Here is a 23,627-nt window from a genome sequence, read left to right as displayed (position 1 = left end):
TTGTTGACGAGGCGCCGAGAGATGAAGAAGTCAATGGTCGGCTGATTGCGCCCGAGAGCGACGGTTGCCCAGCCTGGGGCCGGGGAAGTTGCACCGCCTTACGTAGAGCTATGGATCGCAATTGAGGGGCTGCAGTGATCTGACGGATCCCAAGGTGGCAGGGGAGGCGAACTTGACATGCGCTTTCAACGGGGTGTTCCACGGCTCTCCTGGATATGGTATTCTATTGGTTGAAATGTGATTTGACTCGTGCAGAAGACGCTGAAGTCTTCGAACGTCGCGATGCTGGGATGATGGAGCAGCGAGATGGCAGTGTGGTTTGAACTATGTGTAAAAGGTCTCAAGAGAGTTCTGTTCCGGCAACAACCAACAACTCGACGACGACCAGACTGAGGCGGGGAAAGAAAAAAGAAAAGAAGCAAGATGAGGGGTTGCAGCTACTGGACCTTACCTTAGGTACCTTAGCTAGGTACCTCCCTAAGGTAGTTACCTTCACCTAAGGCGAGTGAAGCATCATGACAGGCGCTACGGAGGACGTTGGCAAAACTTAGCCACTACACAACGGGGTTACGTACCCCGGAGACGTAACCCCAAGGATGTATGTAGACAGCGCCGGCGGGGAGTTTTTGGGTGCTGAACGTTAGAATGGACTGAGGTTGTCTACACTAAGGTATGTACAAGTGTAGGCAAGGAATCTGTCCGCTACCCCTCCTTGGACAGGTATGTTGGCAGACCGGGTTCTCATTGGCTATGTCTTCTTCCCATACCCCATAAGCCAGATAACCTCCCCTTCCGCATACTTCGCTCAAATACATACCTGAAATATCTAGATGCATTCTAATCATGTCGGACCGGTACATACCTATATCAGATATAGGAAAGTTGGGACTCGGTCGCGACTAATGTTAATCATAGATGAAGGATTCTATGCAAGATCCATTTGCTGTTTCGTCTCTTTCTTGTCGGCAGCCACCTGCAGCCACCTTATGTAACTCCAGCACCATTGTAAGCAGTCGCTTACTTTTTGATTTGTGCCTGGGCCATGATATTTGTATTCAGACGGGCTTCGTATATTGTATGTGGCCGGATATCTCGCCGTACCGTCTTGACTTTCAGCCAGAGAAAGGGCCGTCCCTTGATGCATCGCCCCTCATCTGTGACTAGGGAAATGTGTCCAAGCCTACTAACCTCAGGGACGCTGGTTGGCAGGCACAATGGTAGAAACAAAGGGCCTTGTCCGCAATACGGCATGTACAGCCATTTTTACTCGTCTTTCATGATAGGGCAGCCGGAAGCTTGGACGAAAACGTGAGTGCCTCAAGATAGGAAGCTCCTTGCTTGTAGAGAGCTTCTCGGCTTCATGCAACATATCTTGACATGGTGAAGCTTGCCAGCGGGCTTTTCTTTCTTTGTGTTATTTCCTCGGCAGAGAATTTTCATGGCTTCTCATCATTTGTTCGCGTTCTACTACAGTGGACAGGTTCCATCTTAGTGTTTGGCCAAGATGCTTTGATACTTACTGATTGTGTTTGGCAATTGGTAGGTGGGTTGATGTGAATTGAACACCAATGGAGTGGGATAGCTATCAGTCAACCTAATCAACGTGATGCTACCTTAGTAGTCAGATGATAAATCATAGACATTGCTCTTTGAAATTGTATCGTCCCATGTCTCTTGGGTAGAGTTTGGCATTTTGGGGCATACCAGCCAACGGTTTACTTGGTAACAAACGGCTTGGAAAGAAGTCGATGAGTGTTGCTCTCTCTGCGCGTCTGCGTGCCTGTGCACTGGAGGGCCAGGTACCTTGATCAAACGTTGACCCTGTCGGTGGAGACCAATCTTCACATGTAACCACAGCCAGTCAAAAGCCCAATTTACTAACAAATTATTTTATACGTACACACGACGGGACGTGACAATGTACTGAGCCCGTAAGGTACCGTTGGCACTTACACCGCAGAACCCCTCCCATCCGTCACCCCTCCTCCCCCTCCTCAAGCCGGGGCCAGGGCGGGCAGACCACCGACAGCCCAGGACAGCGCCTTTTCGTGCCTTGAGTTGCTGATAATGCCGCCCCGTACGTACCACCGCGGCACCACGGGTACAAACCTCGCAGCGACACCACCTCAACAAGGTAGGTACCTACTATGTAAGGTAGGTAAAGTGACCACGGACGGCCTGACGCCGGACGGGAGGGACGTACAGGTGGAGCCCACCCTTTAGCAACAGCCCCGCCAAAAACCTGCCAAAATTATTGTCATTTTTTGCAGGTTTCCCCTCCACGACAGGAAGACCCGAAGAAGACCCCCAGTCCTGGTCCCTCACCATCGCGGGCTTGCTGCCTCACTTTTTTGACTCCCGCATGTTTCTTTGTTTTTTTTTTTTCCCTTCCCTTTCGACCCAAAAAAAAAAACCTCCCTCCACCACCCGAACCGTGCCTCTTGAAGCACAAGAAAACTCATTGCGATCAGTCCCTTCTTCCAGAAAACGACTGCATATACCCGCCCTCCTCCATATCCTCGTCCGACACGCGTTCGCTTACTTTGGCGCACCAAGACTGGGAAAAAATTAAGGTCCAGAGACATTGGGCCACCGAAAAGGGTAAAAAAGTACCCCTCAGAACAAAACATAACCCGACGCCGACTCTTATCCGCCTCTCCCCCGCGTATACCCTACCTCTTTTTCGACAAGCTTTGCGCCCTCGACAACCTCACACCGCCCCGGCTGCGCTGTCTTGGGGCTGGTAATTAATTAATCTGCAAAAATCCAGCAGACGACTCGACAACAAACCACCACCATCTCCTCCCCGTCTCAGTCGCAAATATGTCTGTTCTCCCCCCAGACGTCCACGCAGAGCTCTCGCAGCTGCTGCAAGCTCTCCAATCTCCAGACAACTCGGTTCGATCGCAGGCCGAAGACCACCTTCAAAATAACTGGACAGCCACCCGACCCGAGGTTTTGTTGATGGGTCTTGCTGAGCAGATCCAAGTCGGATCTGATGCTTCGGTACGCTCTTCCACCCTGCACCTCATGCCTCCGCCTCTACCTACCCTCGCCATTCCTGCGCATGTAAACACGCACGCTCTTCTAGCCTCCAGCTAACCGCGCCACTTTGCTCACCAGATACGCTCCTTTGCCGCCGTTATTTTCCGAAGAATCGCCTCCAAGAGCCGCAAGAATGACCGCGGCGAGTTGGTTGATATGTTTTTGTCCTTGTCTCAGGACCAGGCTGCCGTCATCCGCCAGAAGCTTCTCGAGAGCCTCGGTGGTGACTTCCAGCGTGCCGTGAGAAACAAGATCAGTGACGCTGTCGCTGAAGTCGCGAGGCAATACACCGAAAACAGTACGTCGACACCCACATTCTGTTTCTTCATGCTTTGGGACGTTCCGAGCCTAACACCATGGCAGATGATTCCTGGCCCGAGCTGCTGGGCGGTCTCTTCCAGCTTAGCATAGCGCCCGACGCCGAGAAGAGAGAGACGGCGTTCCGCGTCTTTGCCACGACTCCGGGTATTATTGAGAAGCAGCACGAGGACACGGTTATCCAGGCCTTCCAGAAGGGTTTCAAGGACGATTCCGTTCAGGTAGGAGAACTCCCATCCATTCGCCATCGATATCAAGCCGGCTGACTTTCATCAAGGTGCGTCTGGCCGCCATGGAGGCGTTTGCGGCCTTCTTCAGGAGCTTGGGAAAGAAGGCGCAGCCCAAGTACTACCCTCTTATTACCGATGTTCTCAACATCATGCCGCCTATCAAGGAAAGCCATGACTCTGAGGACCTTAGCAGCGCCCTTGTCGCTCTTATTGACATGGCCGAGACCGCGCCCAAGATGTTTAAGCCTCTCTTCGGCAACTTGGTCAAGTTCAGTATCTCCGTTATCCAGGACAAGGAGCTCGATAACCTTTGCCGCCAAAACGCTCTTGAGTTGATGGCCACTTTTGCCGACTACGCACCGTCACTGTGCCGCAAGGACGAGACCTACACAAACGATATGATCACACAGTGCCTCAGTCTCATGACTGACCTTGGCGAGGACGATGATGATGCGGCTGATTGGCTGTCATCTGACGATGTGAGTGATACTTTTGGTCTATCCAGAATTTGCATCATTGGAGTACTAACACTTCTCTAGCTGGATCAAGAGGAAAGCGACCAGAACCACGTCGCTGGAGAGCAGTGCATGGACAGACTCGCCAACAAGCTTGGTGGCCAGACCATCCTGGCACCGACCTTCAACTGGCTTCCCCGCATGATGACCTCTATGGCCTGGAGAGATAGACATGCGGCTCTGATGGCCATCTCCGCCATCTCTGAAGGCTGCCGGGAGCTGATGATCGGTGAGCTCAGCCAGGTTCTCGACTTGGTTGTTCCTGCGCTCAAGGACCCGCACCCCCGTGTGCGCTGGGCTGGTTGTAACGCTCTTGGCCAGATGAGCACTGATTTCGCGCCCAAGATGCAGACCGACTACTACGACCGTGTTCTCAAGGCCATCATCCCGGTCCTTGACTCTCCCGAGGCTCGTGTCAAGTCGCACGCCGCTGCTGCCCTCGTCAACTTCTGCGAGGAGGCCGAGAAGTCCATTCTGGAGCCTTACCTCGACGAGCTCCTGTCTCACCTCTTCCAGTTGCTCCAGAACGAGAAGCGCTACGTCCAGGAGCAGGCTCTGTCGACCATCGCCACCATCGCCGACGCTGCTGAGGCTGCTTTCTCTAAGTACTACGATACCCTTATGCCTCTGTTGGTCAGCGTTTTGCAGAGAGAGAACGACAAGGAGTTCCGCCTTCTCCGCGCCAAGGCTATGGAGTGCGCTACACTGATCGCCCTGGCTGTCGGCAAGGAAAGACTTGGCCAAGATGCTATGACTCTCGTCCAGCTCCTTGCCTCCATCCAGCAAAACATCACCGATCCTGATGACCCTCAAGCGCAGTACCTGATGCACTGCTGGGGCCGCATGTGCAGAGTCCTCGGCCAGGAGTTCCTTCCCTTCCTGCCCAACGTCATGCCACCTCTTCTCGAGCTCGCCAGCGCCAAGGCCGACATTCAGCTCCTGGATGACGACGACCAGGTCGAGCAGATTCAGCAGGAGGATGGTTGGGAACTCGTCCCCCTCAAGGGCAAGATGATTGGAATCCGGACTAGCACGATGGAGGACAAGAACATGGCCATTGAGCTGCTTGTTGTGTACGCTCAGGTACTCGAGGGAAGCTTCGCCCCTTACGTGGCCGAGATCATGGAGAAGATTGCCCTGCCTGGTCTGGCCTTCTTCTTCCACGACCCCGTCAGATTCATCTCGGCCAAGTTGGTGCCTCAGCTTCTGAGCTCCTACAAGAAGACGTACGGTAGCCCATCAAATGAGCTCGCCGGGCTCTGGGCTGCGACTGTGGATAAGCTTCTCGAGGTGTTGACCGCGGAACCTGCGATTGATACTCTTGCCGAGATGTATCAGTGCTTCTACGAGTCTGTCGAAGTCGTTGGCAAGGAGTGCCTCACCGCCGATCACCTATCTCGCTTCATTGACTCAGTCCACTCTGCCATCGAAGACTACAAGGACCGTGTTGCCCAGCGTCTTGAGGACAAGGAGGGCCTCCCGGCTGAGGATGCAGAAGACGAAGCCGAGGACGTTTTGTTGGCCATCGAAGATGACCAGACCCTCTTGTCTGATATGAACAAGGCCTTCCACGCCATCTTCAAGAACCACGGTGCCGCCTTCCTCCCATCATGGGAGCGCCTGCTTCCCACGTACGAGGGCTTCCTCAAGTCGGAAGACCCTACCCAGCGCCAATGGGGTCTCTGCATCATGGACGATGTGCTGGAGTACTGCGGCACCGAAAGCCAAAAGTACGCCAACCTCATCACCCAGCCCCTGGTTGATGGTTGCAGGGACTCATCGCCCGCCATCCGCCAGGCCGCGGCCTACGGCATTGGTGTGGCAGCCCACCGCGGCGGTCTTCCTTGGGCTCAATTCCTGGGAGGCGCCCTGCCTTTCCTGTTCCAAGTGACGCAGGTTCCCGAGGCGCGGAGTGAGGACAACGTCTACGCAACGGAGAATGCTTGTGCTGCCATTGCCAAGATTCTTCACTTCAACGCCGGCTCAGTTCAGGACCCCAACAACATTGTGGCTCAGTGGATCGAGACTCTTCCCGTCACAAATGACGAGGAGGCCGCACCCTACGCCTACGCCTACCTGGCAGAATTGATTGACAAGTGAGTAAATCTCCAAGACGTGAGTAGTCAACTATGACTGATACTAATTTGTGAATTCAGGCAACATCCGGCTGTCGTTGGCCAGGCTGGCAAGATTTTTGTGCTCACTGCACAGGCTCTGGAGGCAGACTCTCTGGCGGGACAGACTGCAAGCCGCGTAGTATCCGCCATCAAGTCTCTTCTGTCCCAGGCAGGTGTGGACCCCACGCCGCTGCTTCAGCAATTCTCGCCCGAATCTCAAAGAGCGATCACCTCGTACTTTTCTTAGGAGATGAGTTTGCGCAGGAAATTCTGGGATGACGTGTTGCACACACCCGTAACGAAGAAGACGCGCTGAGGACGCCGCGGGCCGCTGTACTAGAAGAGAAGCAGTTGATGATACCACAAGCACCGAACGGTTAAGGGAGGGTCTATGAGGCACGAGAAACAGCGCTGGGCTTGGATAGCTGCTGAAGCAGACTCGGAGCCAAGTTCCGGCGTAGGGCGATATCGGTGGCAACAACAGAGGAAACAGCGAGGGGCGGACATTATTGTCAGGGGGTTTAGTTCTACTGAACCCTCGTTTTATCATTAAGCAATCCCCTCTTCAGCGGCGCCATAAGTGATGGCAATACGATGATATAGAGAGGAGTGGTTGTTTTACGAATAGAAATTCACGCAGATGAGATATGCCCAATGACTGGAAACATGCCTCGAAAAGGACGAACACGCGTCAACCTGAACGAGCAGGTGTTAGTGTTTACTTTATCGTGAGGTATCACCGGGAAGGAATGGCGGAGTGACGTTAGAAACGAAAGACGATGGGGTTCGACGAACGAGATGTCCCTCCTTGACACCCGTGATCTGTTCGCCTTCCCAACCATGCCTGTCAGACCCAGTACACTGGCGTTGGTAAAGAAAAGTCCGAAGTAGGCTGAACGAGCTGAGCACCGGAACTGGCAATCTCGAAAGAAAAGTAGCGGCAACGCCTGACGCCCAAACGCCTTGGGTGGCGTACTTGGTTTGGAGGGGTCTCAGCTTCAGCTTCTTAGTCTAGGCAGGTCAGTAGTCTGTATACGATACTGAACGGTCTTACTCCTACCATCTCGGCCATATTCTTTTGAGGCTGGAGCCGAAAGCTGGAGCTAGGAAGCTCAAGTTGGAACGTGGCTATGGAATGAATGGCGTCTTTTACGTGCTGGGCTTGGGGTAGCTGAGATGGGGGGCGTATCGAACCATTTTTGGGGACTTTACGGACGAAGCTTGAGTGAGTCACTCTGCTCTGCGTTGCCAGCCTTTTAGACTTGTCTTTCTATTCAACTCTTCCTCGGTATTCTGATCATTATCCTGTCCCGGGGTCAAAGGTACGCCCCCCCGCCCCCCCCTTCCCCTCGTTCACGTCCGATATAATAGAAATTCTACCTGGAAACAAGCACATACGACCACACCCATCGGAGAATTCGGGATCCCGTCCGCTCTCCCATAGACAAGCCGATGAGGGCCAGATTAGTAGTTGAGTCGGTGACGATCAGCGAATACCTGGTGTTGTATGTTTTTATTTTTTGACGTTTTTGTTCAGTGGCAGGTTTACTGGTGGGTTACGATGTTTGCTTGAAGAGCCACAGGACTGACAAAGCTGATTGGATACCTGATGACATCCTTCAGCGAGAAAGAAGGAGAAAAAAGGCAGGTAATGGAAAATTGCACATGGGCAAATGGGATTGCCATGTCTGTTCGCCACCCCTCCTTACTGGACCGAATGGCATGGGAAATCGGATATGGCGGGGTGGGTGGTGGTTCAGACTTACACCCTGGACCTCACTTGGCATACACTTTAGATACACATGGGTGGTAGAGAAAGCCACCGGGAAGACTCCTCTTCTTACTTGGCTACGTATTAGCTCGGTTGGCCCGGTTCGTTAGTGAGATGTTTGACAGGTCTTGCTCTCTCGGAAGTTCAAGGTCAAGTCGGACCGGGAGTCGGATAAGGTCGTTGCTTTTCTTCTTCTTCCTCTTCGTACTCCCATCGTTGGGGATGGCGGGGAGGCGGAGGAGGGGCACACGAAGGGGGAAAGCGTAATTCTGGTGTTACCGCGTTCTTTCTTCTCTTCTGCATCGATTGTGAGAATGCCATGCTGGGTACGGGGATCTGAGTGGCACCGTTACTCGGGAGATTGCTTGCTTCCTTCGTCGTCGTCGTCGTCGTCGTCGTCGTACAGAGACACAAAGACACGCATCACGCACGCCGCCGAGCTTTCGATTTCTAACGATGACTAGGTATATTCGGATCATACCCGGCCTGCGGGTCTCTACTAATGATTCACTGTTGTGCGAGGTGCTCTCGTGTTGCTCGTCAACGGTTCTCTTGCATTGTGGTTTCCCGAGCTTCTCGTCAACCCCCGTCGGAAAGCGCACTTTGGTTTCAAGCTGTGGTCTGCTAACCAGAGGGCATAGGTAGGGAGCACGTCAGGTTTACGGTTGGTGTTCAAAGACGGAGCGAGGGGAGATGCTAGTGATGCATGCCCGTTACGTTATCTTTAAGTGCGCGTGCCTCAGCTCGCTGCAAGGAGAAGGAACTGTCGGATTCGCATCCGTTTACGACGTCGGGCTTGGGCTGCCTGGAAGGTGATTGCTCCGTCTACTCCTTCAATACCCGGGAGAGGGTTCAAGCTCGTGGGCGCAGCATGGCTTGGTTCACGCGACGGAACATGGTTATATGAAAGGTGTTGAGAAGCTCATCTGGATGACGAGAAGCGCTTCAGATTGGCGGATGTCACTTCCAACAGAACTCGCAACATACGGATACAAAGTAAATCACTGAGGTATGCCATTCTTTTGCTGATCTTTACTGCTTTTGGGGGTATCTGGTGGGCGAGAGTCACATGGCAGACCACAGGTGCGCTGTTGAGTGTGGTGCTTGTGGCGGTCGGCTGAGGTCTCATGTGGCGCCGAGACGCGGGCAGGCACGGCAGGACAGGTTCAGTCAGGAAAGAGGCAGAACTACCTAGGTACTGCGTAAGGGCGTAAGGTTAGGTAGGTAGACAGAGAGCTTGGGGCATCTATCTCAGCTTTGGGGTTAGAACGAGGCTGCTGCCGAGGGGACTGGCTGGCTGGCTGGCCAAAGTGGCTGCCGCCGAGTCAGGGGCCTTGTCAGCGATCTTCACGGCGGAGGGCACGACGGGTAGATCGTGAAATAAGCATCACGAAGGTTTTTGTTTTTTTGTGTGAGACGAGCGGGCGGGTGGTGGCATTGGGTGCAGGATGTTTGTGGTTAACCCAGGTTCGGGCCGCTGCCCCAAGGCTTGCCAGGCTATGCCAGGATTTCTTTCCAGTCTCAGCGAAAGGATTTTTTTTTTTTAAAAAAAAAGCCGTGTATGGAGTACGAATATGGATAGGGAGAGATCGAGGGCGCGTGGCAGAGTGCCAGAGAGGGTCGATCGCCGATGACATGGGAAATCGAAAGTGGATGGATGGGAGACGGTGTCGATGCATATTTGGAAATGGGAGAATGGGAGAAACCCTAGGTGCCGTGGTGCCTAGGTGTGCAGTCTCTACCTACGCTAGGGGAGATGAAATGGGGAATGCTCTTTGCTCAAGTTCTCTCCTCACATGATGGGTTTCCTGCTGTGCTACCTACTGCAGCAAGTGGTGCCGCAGTTGGCGGAAGAGAAAGATGGGATGGGGACCAACGGTTCGTTTTGCTGCTCGAGCTTGGGCGCAATTGATGTTTATCACTTTTGTGATACCGTAAATAGGCAGTGTAGGAATGCGGTGCGGAAGTGTTGGTTGTGAGCACGTCAGGAGTCAAGGGTGTCAAGGGGGGGGGGGGAGACTTTCAGTGGGAGTTGGTGCCGCAGCTGTTTGGGTTGGTCTGGTATCCCGGGTATGCGTGTGTGTATGTGTGTGTGAGTGTGTGTACCTATGTGAGTGTCGGTACAATGTAAGGCTGTCCAAGGCGGCAAGGCCCCAGGAGAAATGACGAAATGGATTTCTGCTGGGGAAAAGTCAACTCTGTCCGTGCTTGTCTCGCTCGCAGGCCCATCCCTGTTCCTATGCTGCTGCGTACGTGAGTGCCGTTTTCGGTATCCGGAAGATGGTGGCCTAGGCACCTGTTGAAGTTGGGTCAGAGAACATGTGGTTGTAAGGTACTTGAGGGATAGAAGTAACAAAGTAACGTAGGGATTCAACAAGCCGATATGCTGTGTACGCAGTAGATGCAAGTTGGCAAGGTTGGATGGGACAAGTAATTCTCATCTGTCGGAATCATGGAAAACATGGGAAAGTGTGGCGGCCCGTTGATTGGTTGGAGGAACATGGAATCAAGACAGGTACACAGTACGTATCCTCCTTCTGCCGCATCTCCCTCCATTCAGCGTTCAGCCTGGATGCAAGGGTGGGGTCATCGCTCTCCACCTGAGAGATACCTCCAGACAACCTACACTTTGGTCCATACCTGGATATAAGATGATGTATCTTGCGTGTAGTGACACCCAGCACCCCCCATATGATGACGAAAGAGGTTTCTCTCGAGCACGATTGGCGTTATCCTGTGGCATGGCGGGCGCATACCTTACTTACCATTCCATTTGCTGCTGGCATTCTTCAGACGCACCTCTTGAGTGTTGGGGACTCTTGGGAGAGGCCTTGGGGGCTACGGGGGCTTATAGTCGGCGCATTCCCGTAGGCAAGAAAGAGGAAAAACCAAGCCTTGCGCATTACTGGACCTCACTCACTCACTCACTCACTCACTCACTCACTCACTCACTCACTCACTCACTCACTCACTCACTCACTCACTCACTCACTCAGCAAGCCCAATGACCCAGGTGGGGGATGGATGCCCTGTTCCCACGAGATGCTGCATGCCATGCACCAAAACTAAGGCACGGACACCTACCCGCGTCCCGTCAGCCACGGGCAGCATCTTCAACATTCCACCCGACTCTGCCACGGCCGAGAAATCGGAACACCACAGATCCACGGCGGATCGCAGCTTCTTGACCGGCCTATTTCCATTCAATTCGTCTTCACCACCCACCTCAGCTAACCGCAGTCTTGCATCTTTGGACAGTCTCTGACTTCACTCAGCATGGTGCTGCCATGCGCAATCCATGCATGTTAAATCTCTCCCACCGGCTCTGTTCCGGACTCACTCACATAGGGCATATCGCTCGGCACATCATTCCTGTTATGGGATTATCTGGGCCTTCTTCTTCTCCTCTGGCTTCTGTTGGCTCCAAACTTCCGGGCAGGGCAGTTCTCCGTAATAGCCATTCACCTCATGCCGTGTTGATTGATTTCTCGCATGAAAGGCTGCTTAAACTATTGCAATGGTATAGAATCAACCGGATCATTTTCACCCTGTCGAGCCTGTTTGGAGCATGATGGCCCATCGCCATCACGTGCCCGGTGAAACCAAGGTGGTACCTTAGTACGGATACGGTGAAGGCCAAGAACCGAGGAGGAGGACAGAGAACGGGGCCTGGAGTTGCACAACCTTACAGTAGAAACGATGTGCCATGCCGAAGATCCCAAGGCCGGCATGCCCTGTCTCGGTGGTCTTCCCCCGGCGGTGGGCGACACCTCAGTCACAGACACAGACTCACAGAGGATTCAGGAATAGGCATACAACATAGTAGGCACTTACTGTGTGTACTATGTATGGCGCAGGGCAGGCAACCTCCCGCCGCCAAAACATGCCGGATCAGCACGGGCACTATTGAAGAAAGGGTGGTAAGGTAGACGACTCCCAGGTGCCAGGGACCTCTCGTCTCGTTTCCTCCCCGTCCCCGTCCCAGTCCCAGTCCCAGTCCCAGTCCGTCGCTACCCAAACGCGCCGAGTCTTTCCAATGTAAACCCAACCTGGGAAGTACCCGCAAGGAAATAGGCAGTGGCACCCAGCATCCCCGGTCCACTCCAGCGCACCGGGCTCTCAAATGATGGAAGCGACCGTGACTGTCCGCTCTTTCGCCCTTAATGCTGCCCGCCCACGTCCAAGGTAAGGTAAGTGGATGGCAAGGTGAAGCCAAGTATCTCTCGGACGTAATTAGGTACCGATCAAGCTTCCTTCGCTCCAAGAGGAACATGTCTATACATCAGCCGCCGAGCCGTGGGCCCTGATGCCATGCCGCCCCCAATCACGTCGCTTCCCCCCTTCGCCTGTCCGCCCACCACTACGTAAGGTACGGAGTACATAGTTACATAGTTACTTACTGCGTACTGCGTTCTGTAAACTGCCCGGTGGGTGACTGGGCACACTGGAATCAACCACCGAGAACGTCCATCAAACTCCATCTTCCCTCCCCGCAACAAAGCCAATCTGGGTCTTCCCACGACTGTTTCTCACGTCTGCTCCCACCACCTTCGGCCTCCGAATCCACCGACGCCCAATTCTTCGACACAACAAGACTCGACATCAACAACCCCACGACGACATTCTCCGCCAACGCGCAGCATACCGCAGTTCTGCCTCGCCAAAACCAAGTGACCACCGCGCTCGACGCCATTATCCCGCTCTTCACCAACCCCGAAAACCCGGCCACCGATACTCATCTGGCCGACGTTCAATTGCCGGCACCCTAACCTGCTTTTCCCGCAGCACACGACGGCCTCCCCCTCACAACTCCTACAATACGTGTACTGGTCCATGACAGGAGGACGAGGATTGTGACGCGATATCGCACCCCCGACCGTATGCACCGGTGGCACTATTTAAGCCGGCGCCTCGGGAGAGAAAAGTACAAGTTGGACGGCTGAACGAACCACCCACTGGTTGCGACTCGACAACACTCGACGACTTCTTGCACCCCACCACCACTATCGACCGATACGAGACGACACGACGACTGGTCCACCATCAACGACAAGGTCCTTGGGACGCCGATGCGATCGCCATGGAGGCCTTCTACCCGCAGCTCACTCCCCAAGAGCTGCAGCGACAGATGTCGCAACAGTCTCAGCAACGCCAGATGCAGAGCCAAGGCCAAGGAGGCGGCCACGGCTACCACCAAATGAACCAAGGTCATGGCATGTCAATGATGGGTGGCAACGGCGACTCGCTCGACGACATTATCAACAGTAACAACCACGAACTGCAACGGCGCCGCAGCATACACCAACCATACATGCCCTCAAACCAAAACAACCAAAACGCCGGCGCCGACAGGAGGATGTCCATGATGGAGTTCGGCGCTGATGACAACCAGATGCTCAACTATCCCTTCCAAAACCCGACCATGAACGGCGAATTCTCTAATATGGCCGGCCAAATGGGCAACGGCATGAATGGCGGCATGGACGGCGGCATGACGAATAACGGAGGGATGGGCAACAGTGTTCCCGGCAATATTTCCATACCTGGAGGCATGGAGGCGTACGCTGCCCAAGACGGACTGCAGATGTCGCCGACAAATGCATTCACCACCTTTTCTCCCGATATGATGAGTTCAATGATGCCTCCGGCGTACGCCAACATGGGTATGCCGACTACGTCAAGTATGAATATGTACGGCCAGACATCCATGGCCAACGCTTTTCCGAGCCCTCTCAACACGACCGCCAACGACATGACCATGGATCTGGGAGCCGATGAAACACCCGGAACAGCACCACAGTCTGCCCTCGACACGCCACTAGATATCGACAACGCCGACAACGAGGCTTTGAGTATGGGCCAGCAATACCGAACGCCGGCAGACAACTCGAACAGACCAATTGCCCAAGTGCCCAAATTCGGCTCTGTTTCAAGCGGTCCTCAGACAACGCCGTCAACATTATCCCGCGAGGTGTCAACCAACTCTGGTCAGACTTCTTCGCAGTCCCCCAATAACCAATCATCATCCATGGCAACGAGCCAGACAGCAGCCTCTGCTGCACCTGCCGCAACCGCAGAGACCACTCCCGCCATGGGACCTCAAACACCTCGTGCAGAGTCCAAAGAGAAGAACGTCTACTCAAAGAGCGGCTTCGATATGATGCGGGCGTTATGGTACGTCGCTACAAGAAAGGACCCCGAGATTCACCTTGGCGCCGTTGACATGTCCTGCGCATTTGTGGTCTGTGACGTCTCACTGAATGACTGCCCGATTATCTACGTTTCCGATAACTTCCAGAACTTGACGGGTTACAGCCGCCATGAAATTGTCGGCCAAAATTGTCGATTCCTGCAAGCTCCCGATGCCAAGGTCGAAGCTGGCTCGAAGCGTGAATTCGTGGACGATGCGTCAGTCTACAATCTCAAAAAGAAGATTGCAGAAGGCCGCGAGGTTCAGCAAAGTTTGATCAACTATCGCAAGGGCGGCAAGCCTTTCCTGAATCTTTTGACAATGATCCCGATCCCGTGGGACGACCCCAACGAGGTGCGGTTCTTCGTTGGCTTTCAAATCGATCTCGTCGAATGCCCAGATGCCATCTCTCAGGGCCAGGACGCAGGCGGTGTCAAGGTCAACTACAAACATAGCGACATTGGCCAGTACATTTGGACACCCCCGAATCAAAACACTGTCGAGGCCGAAAATGGACAGACGCTGGGTGTCGACGACGTGTCTACCCTGCTACAGCAATTCAACCCCAAGGGTGTGGTGTCTGACTGGCACAAGCAGTCTTGGGATAAGATGCTTCTCGAAAACACCGACGACGTTGTCCACGTTCTTTCACTTAAAGGGCTGTTCCTCTACCTATCACCTTCTTGCAAGAGGGTCTTGGAGTACGACGCGACAGAGCTGGTGGGCAATTCCCTTTCGACCGTATGTCACCCGTCCGACATTGTGCCCGTTACCCGTGAACTCAAAGACGCGACGGCGGGCAATTCGGTCAACATTGTCTTCCGCATAAGGCGGAAACAAAGTGGCTACACGTGGTTCGAAAGCCACGGCTCATTATTCTTCGAGCACGGAAAAGGTAGAAAATGTATTATTCTGGTAGGGAGAAAACGACCCGTCTTCGCATTGAGCCGACGAGACCTCGAAGCGCACGGAGGCATTGGCGACAGCGAATTATGGACCAAGATTTCGGTATCCGGCATGTTTCTCTTCGTGTCTTCTAACATTCGGTCTTTGCTCGACTTGCAGCCAGACACCCTGATAGGCACCAGCATGCAGGAGCTCATGCGCAGAGAGAGTCGTGCCGAATTTGGGCGAGCGATCGAAAAGGCAAGGAGAGGCAAAATAGTGACATGCAAACATGAGGTTCACAATAGGAGAGGACAGGTACTTCAGGCACAAACCATTTTGTATCCTGGAGATGCCTCAGATGGTCAGAAGCCCACGTTCTTATTGGCGCAGACCAAACTTCTCAAAGCATCGTCGAGGAGCATCGCACCGGCGGCTACACCCCCAGGAAGCGTCAAATCAACCTCTCAGGTCAACCAGAACGTGCAACTCGCAACACAGAGCACCGAGCTTGCAAAGGCCGGGCCGATGTCACTACCGGGCGGGCAAGCGATGCACGGCTCGCAGGATGCTGCTCTAGCCTCGGACGACAACATTTTCGACGAGTTGCGAACGACAAAGTGCTCCAGCTGGCAATTCGAGCTCCGCCAGATGGAGAAGGTGAATCGGATCCTTGCTGAAGAGCTGGGTGGCCTATTATCGAATAAGAAGAAGAGAAAGAGGAGAAAGGGAGTAGGCAATGTCGTCCGCGACTGCGCCAACTGCCATACGCGCAATACGCCCGAGTGGCGACGAGGTCCTAGTGGTCAAAGAGACCTCTGCAACAGCTGCGGTTTACGCTGGGCAAAGCAGGTGAGAAGCGCCGAGCCCTCTGTAGTAAGCCGAGTGGAGGACGACGATATTAATCAGGATTAGGTTGGACGGGTTTCACCACGCAATTCGTCTCGAGGAGGCGCAAACACCAACGCAGACGCACTCAGTAAGAAGTCGAACTCGCCCATACACTCGTCTCAGCTCCAAAACGAAGTCAAGGCCAGCAGCAGCACGCCAGCAAGACCTAGCGACAGTTCAGGGAATGGCACACCTGCCACGTCTGTTTCCGTCTCCAAAAGTCACCAAGGCATGCCTCCACCGAGTCAGCCTCTTCTCGAAGGCGGTAGTGGTGGCGGAATGACATCCATACGAGAATAACGAGAGAGCGACAATGGTCACTCATCCATCTATCTATCTTACGCGCAACTCATATATTATCGGTCCAAGCGCACGCCCTTTCTGTCGAGATACCATTATACTTTCGTTTCCCAAAGTCTTGTGGCGATGGCCTGGTAATACCTAGTGCCCAGATGCGGCACCAACAAAGATGGTTGATATCACCCCGGCGATTTTTTCTTGGACATTTCTAGGAACTTTGACATTTTCTCTACGTAAGGTACACGAGGCGTCATGGCTCGGGGGTCAGAACGCAAATCTATTTTATTCGGGTGATGATTAGTTACTCGCTGTTACTGCCGGAACTGACCAGCTTGCGATACCACACCTACATCATTTTGAGTAGATTGGCATCATAAGTTTCTACCTCTTGGAGGTGGGAAAGGATAGCAAAAGAAAAGCAGCCCTTCCTGTACCCCGGTGGTCGGTTATCTGGTCTGAGATCTTTCTATATAGGAGGTGCTGGCTAAGGATGATTTTTGCGGAGCGGAATGGACTTAGAAAAGAAGCGATCAAGCATTTATGAAAGGCCGGAATGGTTGAAAGCCTTCCTCGTCTTTTGTCTGTATTCTTTCACACCTTCCCTTCTACGTATGAAGTACTTGTCGGGATGAACCCGCTTGATACCATGGGTGGTGGGTGATTGAGGCAGGTGAGAGACGGGTGAGAGATGCTAATCGTTGGCCATCGGCCTTGGTGTTAGCCATTTTATATGAAACGGAATGTAGCTGAATGAGACATACCCCATGGATTTTGTTTGTATGAAGACTTGTGTTTGTCTGTCGTGGACGTGATGATTTGATTACCGAAAGTGAGCTCCCTACTTCAGTATGAAGAACATTGCCCCAATTCTCAGTCTAATTACTGATATGATGCTTTCTACCCGCCTGTTCAAGGCGCTGACGATGGTTCAGTTTTGCTGCGTCGTATCGACCTCAAAACATGAAGTAAGTGATGACCAGTCGTTTACCTTGCACCAACTAACGCGTGTAAGATGAAATGGTTATATTGTTGGGCCCGATCCATTACTTGCCATGGGGCGTTACCCACGAAACGGTCTTTGGGTGTATGAACAAAAAGCTTGATCTGTATCGTCGAGAATGCTTCACACTAAGGTGAAACATTCTCATTTTCGATTCTGCTTTCTTAGATGCCATGCCAGACTACTTGGAGACGAACGTTGACAGAAATGTCTCGATATATTCAACCACGACCGGCCGACTACAATTACAGGCTTGATCACACTTAACAAAAGGAAAGCAAGAAATGGAAACAGGAAAATGCAAGCCGAACACAACACCAAACAATCACGGTGACCCTCGCTCACCACACTTACAAAACTCATCAAACACCGTCCTTCCCCTGATCCCCCTCTCTACCCCCCTCGATCCCTCCATGCCTCCCACCATCACCCCTCTCCCAAAACCTCTCCATCCCGCGATCCCTCCCCTTCACCAACCCCCTCACATCAAACGGATCAACAACAGTCACCCAAAACGCCCTCGGATCCTTCCAACCCGGCCCTTCCACCTCGGTGACCCCGTCCGGGGCAAGGTACACCGTATACCGCTCCGGCAAATACCGCCTCGGATGCCTGACATTAAACATGCAGACGTTGGCCAGCATCAGGCTCGCCTCGAAGACGTAAAATAACCACTCGTAGCGTATCGCGGGGGGCACGTCGCCCTCCTTCGTCTGCGCGTCGAACCGGACCCGAGCGAGGCTGAAGTATTCTGCGACGCGGAACAACGTCCTCGCGGAGACGAGCACGACGCTGACGTAGAGCGTCACCATCGGGCCCTTTACGCCGCGTGCGGACGCTACGCCGGCGGCGACGCACCGCCGGCGGAAGACGACGGCGAGGGCTGTGAAGGAGGCGAGGACGAAGATTTGGAGGAGCAGGCTTGTCTTGATGAGGGCGTGGCCTGTTTCTAGCTCGCGCTGGGTGAGGGATTGGTTTGCGGAGTAGGACGCGCCCCACCCGTTCAGGGCTTCGACGATGCTGGAGAAGAAGGCGAAGGTTGTGAGGACGCGGCCTGGGTGGAGGGGGGAGGCGTAGGGGGCGTAGTAGAGGATGCGGCCTAGGATGTTGTAGTTTGCTAGTTCGAGGAGGGGTCTTGGGAGAAGGGGGGGTGAGTAGAGGGTTCCTCTTTTCGTTTTCCTTTTCGCTCATTGTGGGATTTGTGGATTTGAGAAGAACGGTGGTTACTTACGGAGCTGCGTAGATGAGGCACACGCTCGCGATGAAGATGTCGAGGTCGTCGTAGTGCCACGCGCCGTAGGTGCGGACGGCGAAGCCGGCTGCGAAGAGGAGGCAGCAGAAGGAGAACAGGGCGGTGACTTTGAAGAACCTGTAGTGACTGGATCCCACATCAGCTGTCAGTCAGGGAAAATGCCGCTCTTCCCTTCAGATTGGAGTTGGGTTCGTTTGCTTTTAGGATTGGACCGGGCACACGGTATCGGAATAGACTCACTAGCTCTGCCAAAAGTGCAGTGTTCCAGAGGCGGCAAACGCTACGGCGAAGAAGATGGGTGCTGCTTTGTTTGGGGCGTAGAAGTAGTAGCTCCCGTCGACTTTTGGATTTCTTGTAAGTAAAAGGGGGCCTGCCAGGGGGGGTTACTCATTCTTACCATATTTGCCGTCCTCCATGTTTGTTCCACTGTTCCCCAGCCTGACCAGTTTCTAGGAGTTTCTCGTTCTTCAGTTGATAGAGAACCAGTTGTAAGTAAATTCCGAGGAGTTGAGACTTTACATAGCACTTAGAAACCGGGTTGTAGTGTTAGAGTCCCAGAGGATATAACCTGTTGAAGAGGACTTCCGTCCCGCGTTCATTTATACATTTATCAACACCAGGCATCACACACACTTGTACAAACAGACCGTTTCGTCCGTCAGCAGAAAAATATGCACTTCTACATTCGGTGATCTTCCAATTGCCCACTGCTTCGGTATCCTGAATACCTCGAAACCGTAACCCGACGAATACGCTCGCCAAGCCTACCCAAGATCAGCCTCACGAGGCGTCGCCATCAACCAATCGCATCCATCCCTCAAATACGACGCGTGCAGAAAGATGACCCGACTGACAACACCTCGAACGCCCCACGAAAGAGCTAAGCTTCAACAATGTCGCAGTCTCGTTCTTGATTCTTCGACAACGGTGGGGGGCGTTTTTCGAATCTCCAAAGATTCGAAGTGCCTGGATCAGCCCAAGACACAGCCCAGCCTAAGAGCCAAGTGCATGCCCGGTAGGTAGGCCTTTGTCAGCTGTCATCCCGTCGTATATCTCGTGTGTTTGATCTTCATTGGGTTTCTTGGCTTTTTCCAGTCTTTTGGTACAGTCTGGTCGATAATCCGGAAGATGTACCCGATGCTGTCGGCTCGACGGTGACTAACCGGCTCGTTGGGGATTCTATGAGCGCTGCGTGCCGCATTGCTCTGCAAAGATGACCCCACGAGACTGCCTAAGCCTCTCGAGTCCATTCTTCTCATAGGTTAACGTTCCGAGGACCAAGTGTGGCTGCTTACACTCATGAGCAATGCACGCAGGGCACTGTAACAAGCTCTTGAAATCGTGAAATGAATTCATCCCTGAATAGTACCTGGCGGGGCCAGCGTACTGGACTAAATGCCTCGTAATGCCAATCAAAAAGTGGCCAAAAACCCTTCAAGTGCCCTCATATCCCTTTCCACCGTTCCCAAAAGTGTTTATACATCAGAGAAAGAACCAGGACCCAACGTGGATGTGACGCCACACATTGCCGGGATATCTGCACGCGTGGAAACCTCTCCAGGATCCGAGACCCGTTTCGTGTAGCTTGCTTCCTTTACTCTCTCCAAAAAGAAAACGCCCAAAAAGGTTTCCATCCTAGATGCAGTTCCTGGCGATTAAAAACATACAGTAGTCATACATGAAATCATTACAGACTGATGCCTCCTGGGGTCTCATCAGTCAACCTCCCACCCGCGACCCGTTCCGTTCGCGTTGTCGGTGGCCTCGTCATTCTCGCCGTCGTCGGTGCCAATCACGCTATTCGCACGCGATGACTCGACTTGGCTGAGATAATAATCGTCGTTCTCGCCCCAGCTATCGTACTCGTCGTCAGAGTAGTCCCACTGCACGGGGATCGTCTCGCCGCCCTCGCCGAACCCGAACATCATACCGCGCCACTGCCCGGCGGCGATCTTAGCAGCCACCTGGAGCATCAGCGCAATGAGGTGACTCGGCGGACCCAGAAGAACCTCGCAGGTCTTGGATACGATGGCCATGGGAAGTCTGCGGACGAGTTCCAGGCGGCTTCTCAGGGGGTGGTACCTGGCCTGGGTACTCGTGGGCGCAAAAAGGTTGGCCGCCGTCGGCAGAGGGGAGAGCGCTCTGCGGCCGACGGAGATGCTGCTGGTGGTTGATCTGTGTCGAATGTACGGGCGACGCACGACAGCTGTAGTTGCTGCTTCGTCCTCGGAAAGAGCAACCTTGTCAGGCTGCTCAACCACCTCAGACACCATGTCTGGCGCAGTAGCAGCGCTCTCCAACGAGCTGTCGTCGGTCAGAGACGAAGTCGCATCCCAAGTTCGCCGAGTCTCCGGTGTCACAGTCAGATCGGAAATGTCGCGGTAGTGCCAAGGCTTCTTAGGAATAAGAATATTGTCGTGAGGGTATGGGAACCTCGTTGGGGACACGTCTGAGGCAGGAGATCTTGGGACAGGCGTAATTGGCGACTGAGCGGGCGAGTGCCATGACTTTGAGCTGTGGAACGAATCTGTAGATCCAGTTGGTGAAGTTGCTTCATCCAGAATCGGAGTCGATCTCATGGCCGACTTTGACGGTGGCGAGGTAACAAGGGTCAATTGTGGGGGAACCAGAGCCCTGCCGGCTCTGAATCCGCGAAGCTTCTTTCTTCTGCTACCCACAACCCCACTGCCTTCGAGAACTGTCTCTTCGTCTGTCGCGGACTGTGATTCGCTGCTGGACCCATTCCCGCTGGTATTCCTCGTCTCTATCGCTGACTTCTCGCAAACAGCCTCGGGCTCAGCGACAGGTTTAGTGGCCGGCGTAGACTCGGGAACTGCAGCGGCCATCTTGATCTCGTAGTTCCGGATCACGTCATAAATATTAGTGGGCGTCGGCGTGCTTGCCTCAGCCGACAGAGATGTTTTGGGCAATGCCTCCACAGTGACGAGCTGTTCCTTGATGTCGTTTGGCAGCCTATGACCAGTCACTGGCCGCTCAACAGTCACCAGAGTCTCCACCTGGGTGTTTGTCTTGCTTTCCTTTGGCTGGGTCAATGAGTCGTCGACTTTGATGGAAACTTGGGAAACCTCAGGGCCCTGGGTGTCCTCTTCGCGATCGACCATCTCCGTCGAAGGTACTGTCACAGGTGCTTGTAGCGGTGCGGCATGCAATGCTGGTGAGACCGCGGCGGCAGTCACCTCTTCGCCAGCGTTGCTTTGTGCATCAATGCCGCCAATGTCACCATTCGTAACTTGAACTCCTGGTGACTTTGCTGATGGCTCCTCGGCGGGAATCGTCAGATCTTGTCGGCAAACCTCATCTTCGGGCTCCACTTCCTCGGCGATTGAGTCCTCGAATGTGGCTTCTTCGTGACTCCCCTTTGGCTCCGTCTTTTCCATCTTGACCACGTCACACGTAGGGCCTTCCTCATCGGTCACCTCTTGAGCCATATTGTTGCTAGCGATATTGCGGGTTACCTCCGCTCCGCGCTTCGGAATCTTCAATTCTGTCGCAACGGCTGGTCTCTCGGCCGTGGGAGTCAGCGCGGCATCCGCAGGCTCTGCCGCTTTCGATATCTCGGCACTCGGATCACGGGATCTTGAGCTTGAGTGAAAGTCATTGCTGATAGTGGAGAGCCGGCGTTGCTCGCTTCGGCCGCGGAGGGAAGATGTCGAAGCTCTCCTGCCAGTATTTGGCGTCAAAGCTTTTGGCGTCGGTGATACCTCGACTTCGTGGGCTGGGGTCGAAAGGACGGGTAGGGCTCGTTTGACCGGGGGTGTCCATGGTCGCTTTTTCACGGGTGTCTTTGGTTTCTCGGGGAGGATGACCGTGAAGGACCGTTTGAAAGGGCATTCCGTCTTCTCGAATTGCAATATTTGATCCCAGACACCCTTCAGCGCCGCAGCCAGTTCCTGTTCATCGGCGTTGGTGACGGGAATCTCAATCCTCCAGTAATTGGGTCGGCGAATTTGTAGGACGAATTTGCTCGAGTCTTCGGCGAGGGCCCAGCATTGGCTTTTGGGTAACATTGGCTGCAGAGCAGAGCCGCAGTTCAAGAAGGCGACGGATCCTGTACGGTATATTCGGAACGGCCCTATTGGGATGGCCCCCAATCAGCAATGGCCATGAGAACGTTGATGGACTTGCGCAACTTACCAATGGCAATCGTCCTCTCAAGCTGCGAGTGGGCAGACAAAGAGCCGGGCTCATCTGAAGGGCCGCGACCTGGACTCCGAGCTCGGCCTCTGGATGCAGCAGCGAATGCTACGATCTTGACATTTGGGTGGTTGTATAGTGTCTCGACTAGGCCACCGGCCGATGTGGACGGTGGCGGGCGTGACATGTGTGCTGGTATCGGGGCAGTTGCGACGCGGCGAGGAGCCGGATAGGCAGGGCGTAGAGATTCCATCGCGGTATTCCTAGGGAAAGGGAGAGTGTGGCAGCTCGGCCAGAGGAGAGCAGTGTCGTCAAGTACGTGCGGGAACTATCAGCTGACGGGCGAGTGCTACGAGTCGGACCTGGGTCATGTCGGAACTGACACCGAGTACATGACAGGCCTTGAGAGGAGGAAGTTGTCGTCGGTGGTGACGTTCGTTGGGCGTTATCGATTTGCGTCGCGTAGGTTTAGCGCGCCGGCCTTGGTCGAGAGAATAGGGTGGTGCAAATCGGAAGCGAAAGACTGATATGCTGGCCGTAGCAAGGGGGTAAATTTTGAGGGATCCGAGAAACGGGCAAACAAACGGGCTTGATGCAGCGGCGCGGATGGACGTGGACCCCCTTTTGAGCCGAGCGAGAATCGGCAACCTAGGTAGAAAATAAAATGTCTTGCTCCGGTCTCAGTACCCTTCAGATGAAGAAGAAACACTTGTGCCACCACACGATAGGTAGCGAATGGAAGGGAAGAAGAAGATGGGTGTGTAGAGTGTCCCTGGAGAAGCGAATGAGGAGAGGAGGAGGGACCGGAAGGCGGAGAGCGGAGGGAAGTAAGAGGAAGGGAAGAAAAAAGGTTTTTGATAATTGAGATTGAGGCAGGGCGACAGGGAAGGGGGGGGGGGATGGGCGCGGCGGACGTGGGTGATGGATGAATGGATGGATGGACAAAAGATGATGAAGC

General features: G+C 53.9%; 7 protein-coding genes across 7 annotated transcripts; 5 read left to right on the top strand and 2 right to left on the bottom strand.

The window, feature by feature from the left end:
- Nucleotides 1-915: 915 nt before the first annotated feature.
- On the top strand, nucleotides 916-1,280 carry CABS01_05451 (uncharacterized protein; the record flags this gene model as incomplete). The annotated part of the gene is made up of 2 exons (XM_060538821.1): nucleotides 916-1,075; nucleotides 1,210-1,280. 2 exons carry the CDS (start codon nucleotides 916-918, stop codon nucleotides 1,278-1,280), a joined length of 231 nt encoding a protein of 76 aa, XP_060405083.1.
- Nucleotides 1,281-2,823: 1,543 nt separating this feature from the next.
- Nucleotides 2,824-6,472, top strand: CABS01_05450 (uncharacterized protein; the record flags this gene model as incomplete). The annotated part of the gene is made up of 6 exons (XM_060538820.1): nucleotides 2,824-3,069; nucleotides 3,124-3,343; nucleotides 3,409-3,584; nucleotides 3,641-4,072; nucleotides 4,133-6,204; nucleotides 6,265-6,472. 6 exons carry the CDS (start codon nucleotides 2,824-2,826, stop codon nucleotides 6,470-6,472), a joined length of 3,354 nt encoding a protein of 1,117 aa, XP_060405082.1.
- A 1,638-nt stretch (nucleotides 6,473-8,110) lies between these two features.
- CABS01_05449 (uncharacterized protein) lies at nucleotides 8,111-8,263 on the top strand (the record flags this gene model as incomplete). The annotated part of the gene is made up of 1 exon (XM_060538819.1): nucleotides 8,111-8,263. One exon carries the CDS (start codon nucleotides 8,111-8,113, stop codon nucleotides 8,261-8,263), a length of 153 nt encoding a protein of 50 aa, XP_060405081.1.
- Nucleotides 8,264-11,000: 2,737 nt separating this feature from the next.
- CABS01_05448 (uncharacterized protein) lies at nucleotides 11,001-11,261 on the top strand (the record flags this gene model as incomplete). The annotated part of the gene is made up of 1 exon (XM_060538818.1): nucleotides 11,001-11,261. One exon carries the CDS (start codon nucleotides 11,001-11,003, stop codon nucleotides 11,259-11,261), a length of 261 nt encoding a protein of 86 aa, XP_060405080.1.
- Nucleotides 11,262-12,119: 858 nt separating this feature from the next.
- On the top strand, nucleotides 12,120-16,262 carry CABS01_05447 (GATA zinc finger; the record flags this gene model as incomplete). Its single annotated transcript, XM_060538817.1, has 4 exons — nucleotides 12,120-12,181; nucleotides 12,591-12,744; nucleotides 12,837-15,947; nucleotides 16,086-16,262. 4 exons carry the CDS (start codon nucleotides 12,120-12,122, stop codon nucleotides 16,260-16,262), a joined length of 3,504 nt encoding a protein of 1,167 aa, XP_060405079.1.
- A 1,362-nt stretch (nucleotides 16,263-17,624) lies between these two features.
- On the bottom strand, nucleotides 17,625-18,930 carry CABS01_05446 (RTA1 domain-containing protein; the record flags this gene model as incomplete). The annotated part of the gene is made up of 4 exons (XM_060538816.1): nucleotides 17,625-18,396; nucleotides 18,494-18,640; nucleotides 18,755-18,854; nucleotides 18,912-18,930. The coding sequence occupies 4 exons, from the start codon at nucleotides 18,928-18,930 to the stop codon at nucleotides 17,625-17,627; spliced, it is 1,038 nt and encodes a 345-aa protein (XP_060405078.1).
- Nucleotides 18,931-20,229: 1,299 nt separating this feature from the next.
- CABS01_05445 (uncharacterized protein) lies at nucleotides 20,230-22,922 on the bottom strand (the record flags this gene model as incomplete). The annotated part of the gene is made up of 2 exons (XM_060538815.1): nucleotides 20,230-22,607; nucleotides 22,670-22,922. 2 exons carry the CDS (start codon nucleotides 22,920-22,922, stop codon nucleotides 20,230-20,232), a joined length of 2,631 nt encoding a protein of 876 aa, XP_060405077.1.
- Nucleotides 22,923-23,627: the final 705 nt, after the last annotated feature.

Source organism: Colletotrichum abscissum, assembly GCF_030869225.1.
Source record: "Colletotrichum abscissum strain IMI 504890 chromosome Unknown Scaffold_11.1, whole genome shotgun sequence".
Taxonomy (NCBI): domain Eukaryota; kingdom Fungi; phylum Ascomycota; class Sordariomycetes; order Glomerellales; family Glomerellaceae; genus Colletotrichum; species Colletotrichum abscissum.
The sequence above is the reverse complement of the archived record's forward strand: the minus strand, read 5'-3'. Positions and strand labels throughout refer to the sequence as shown.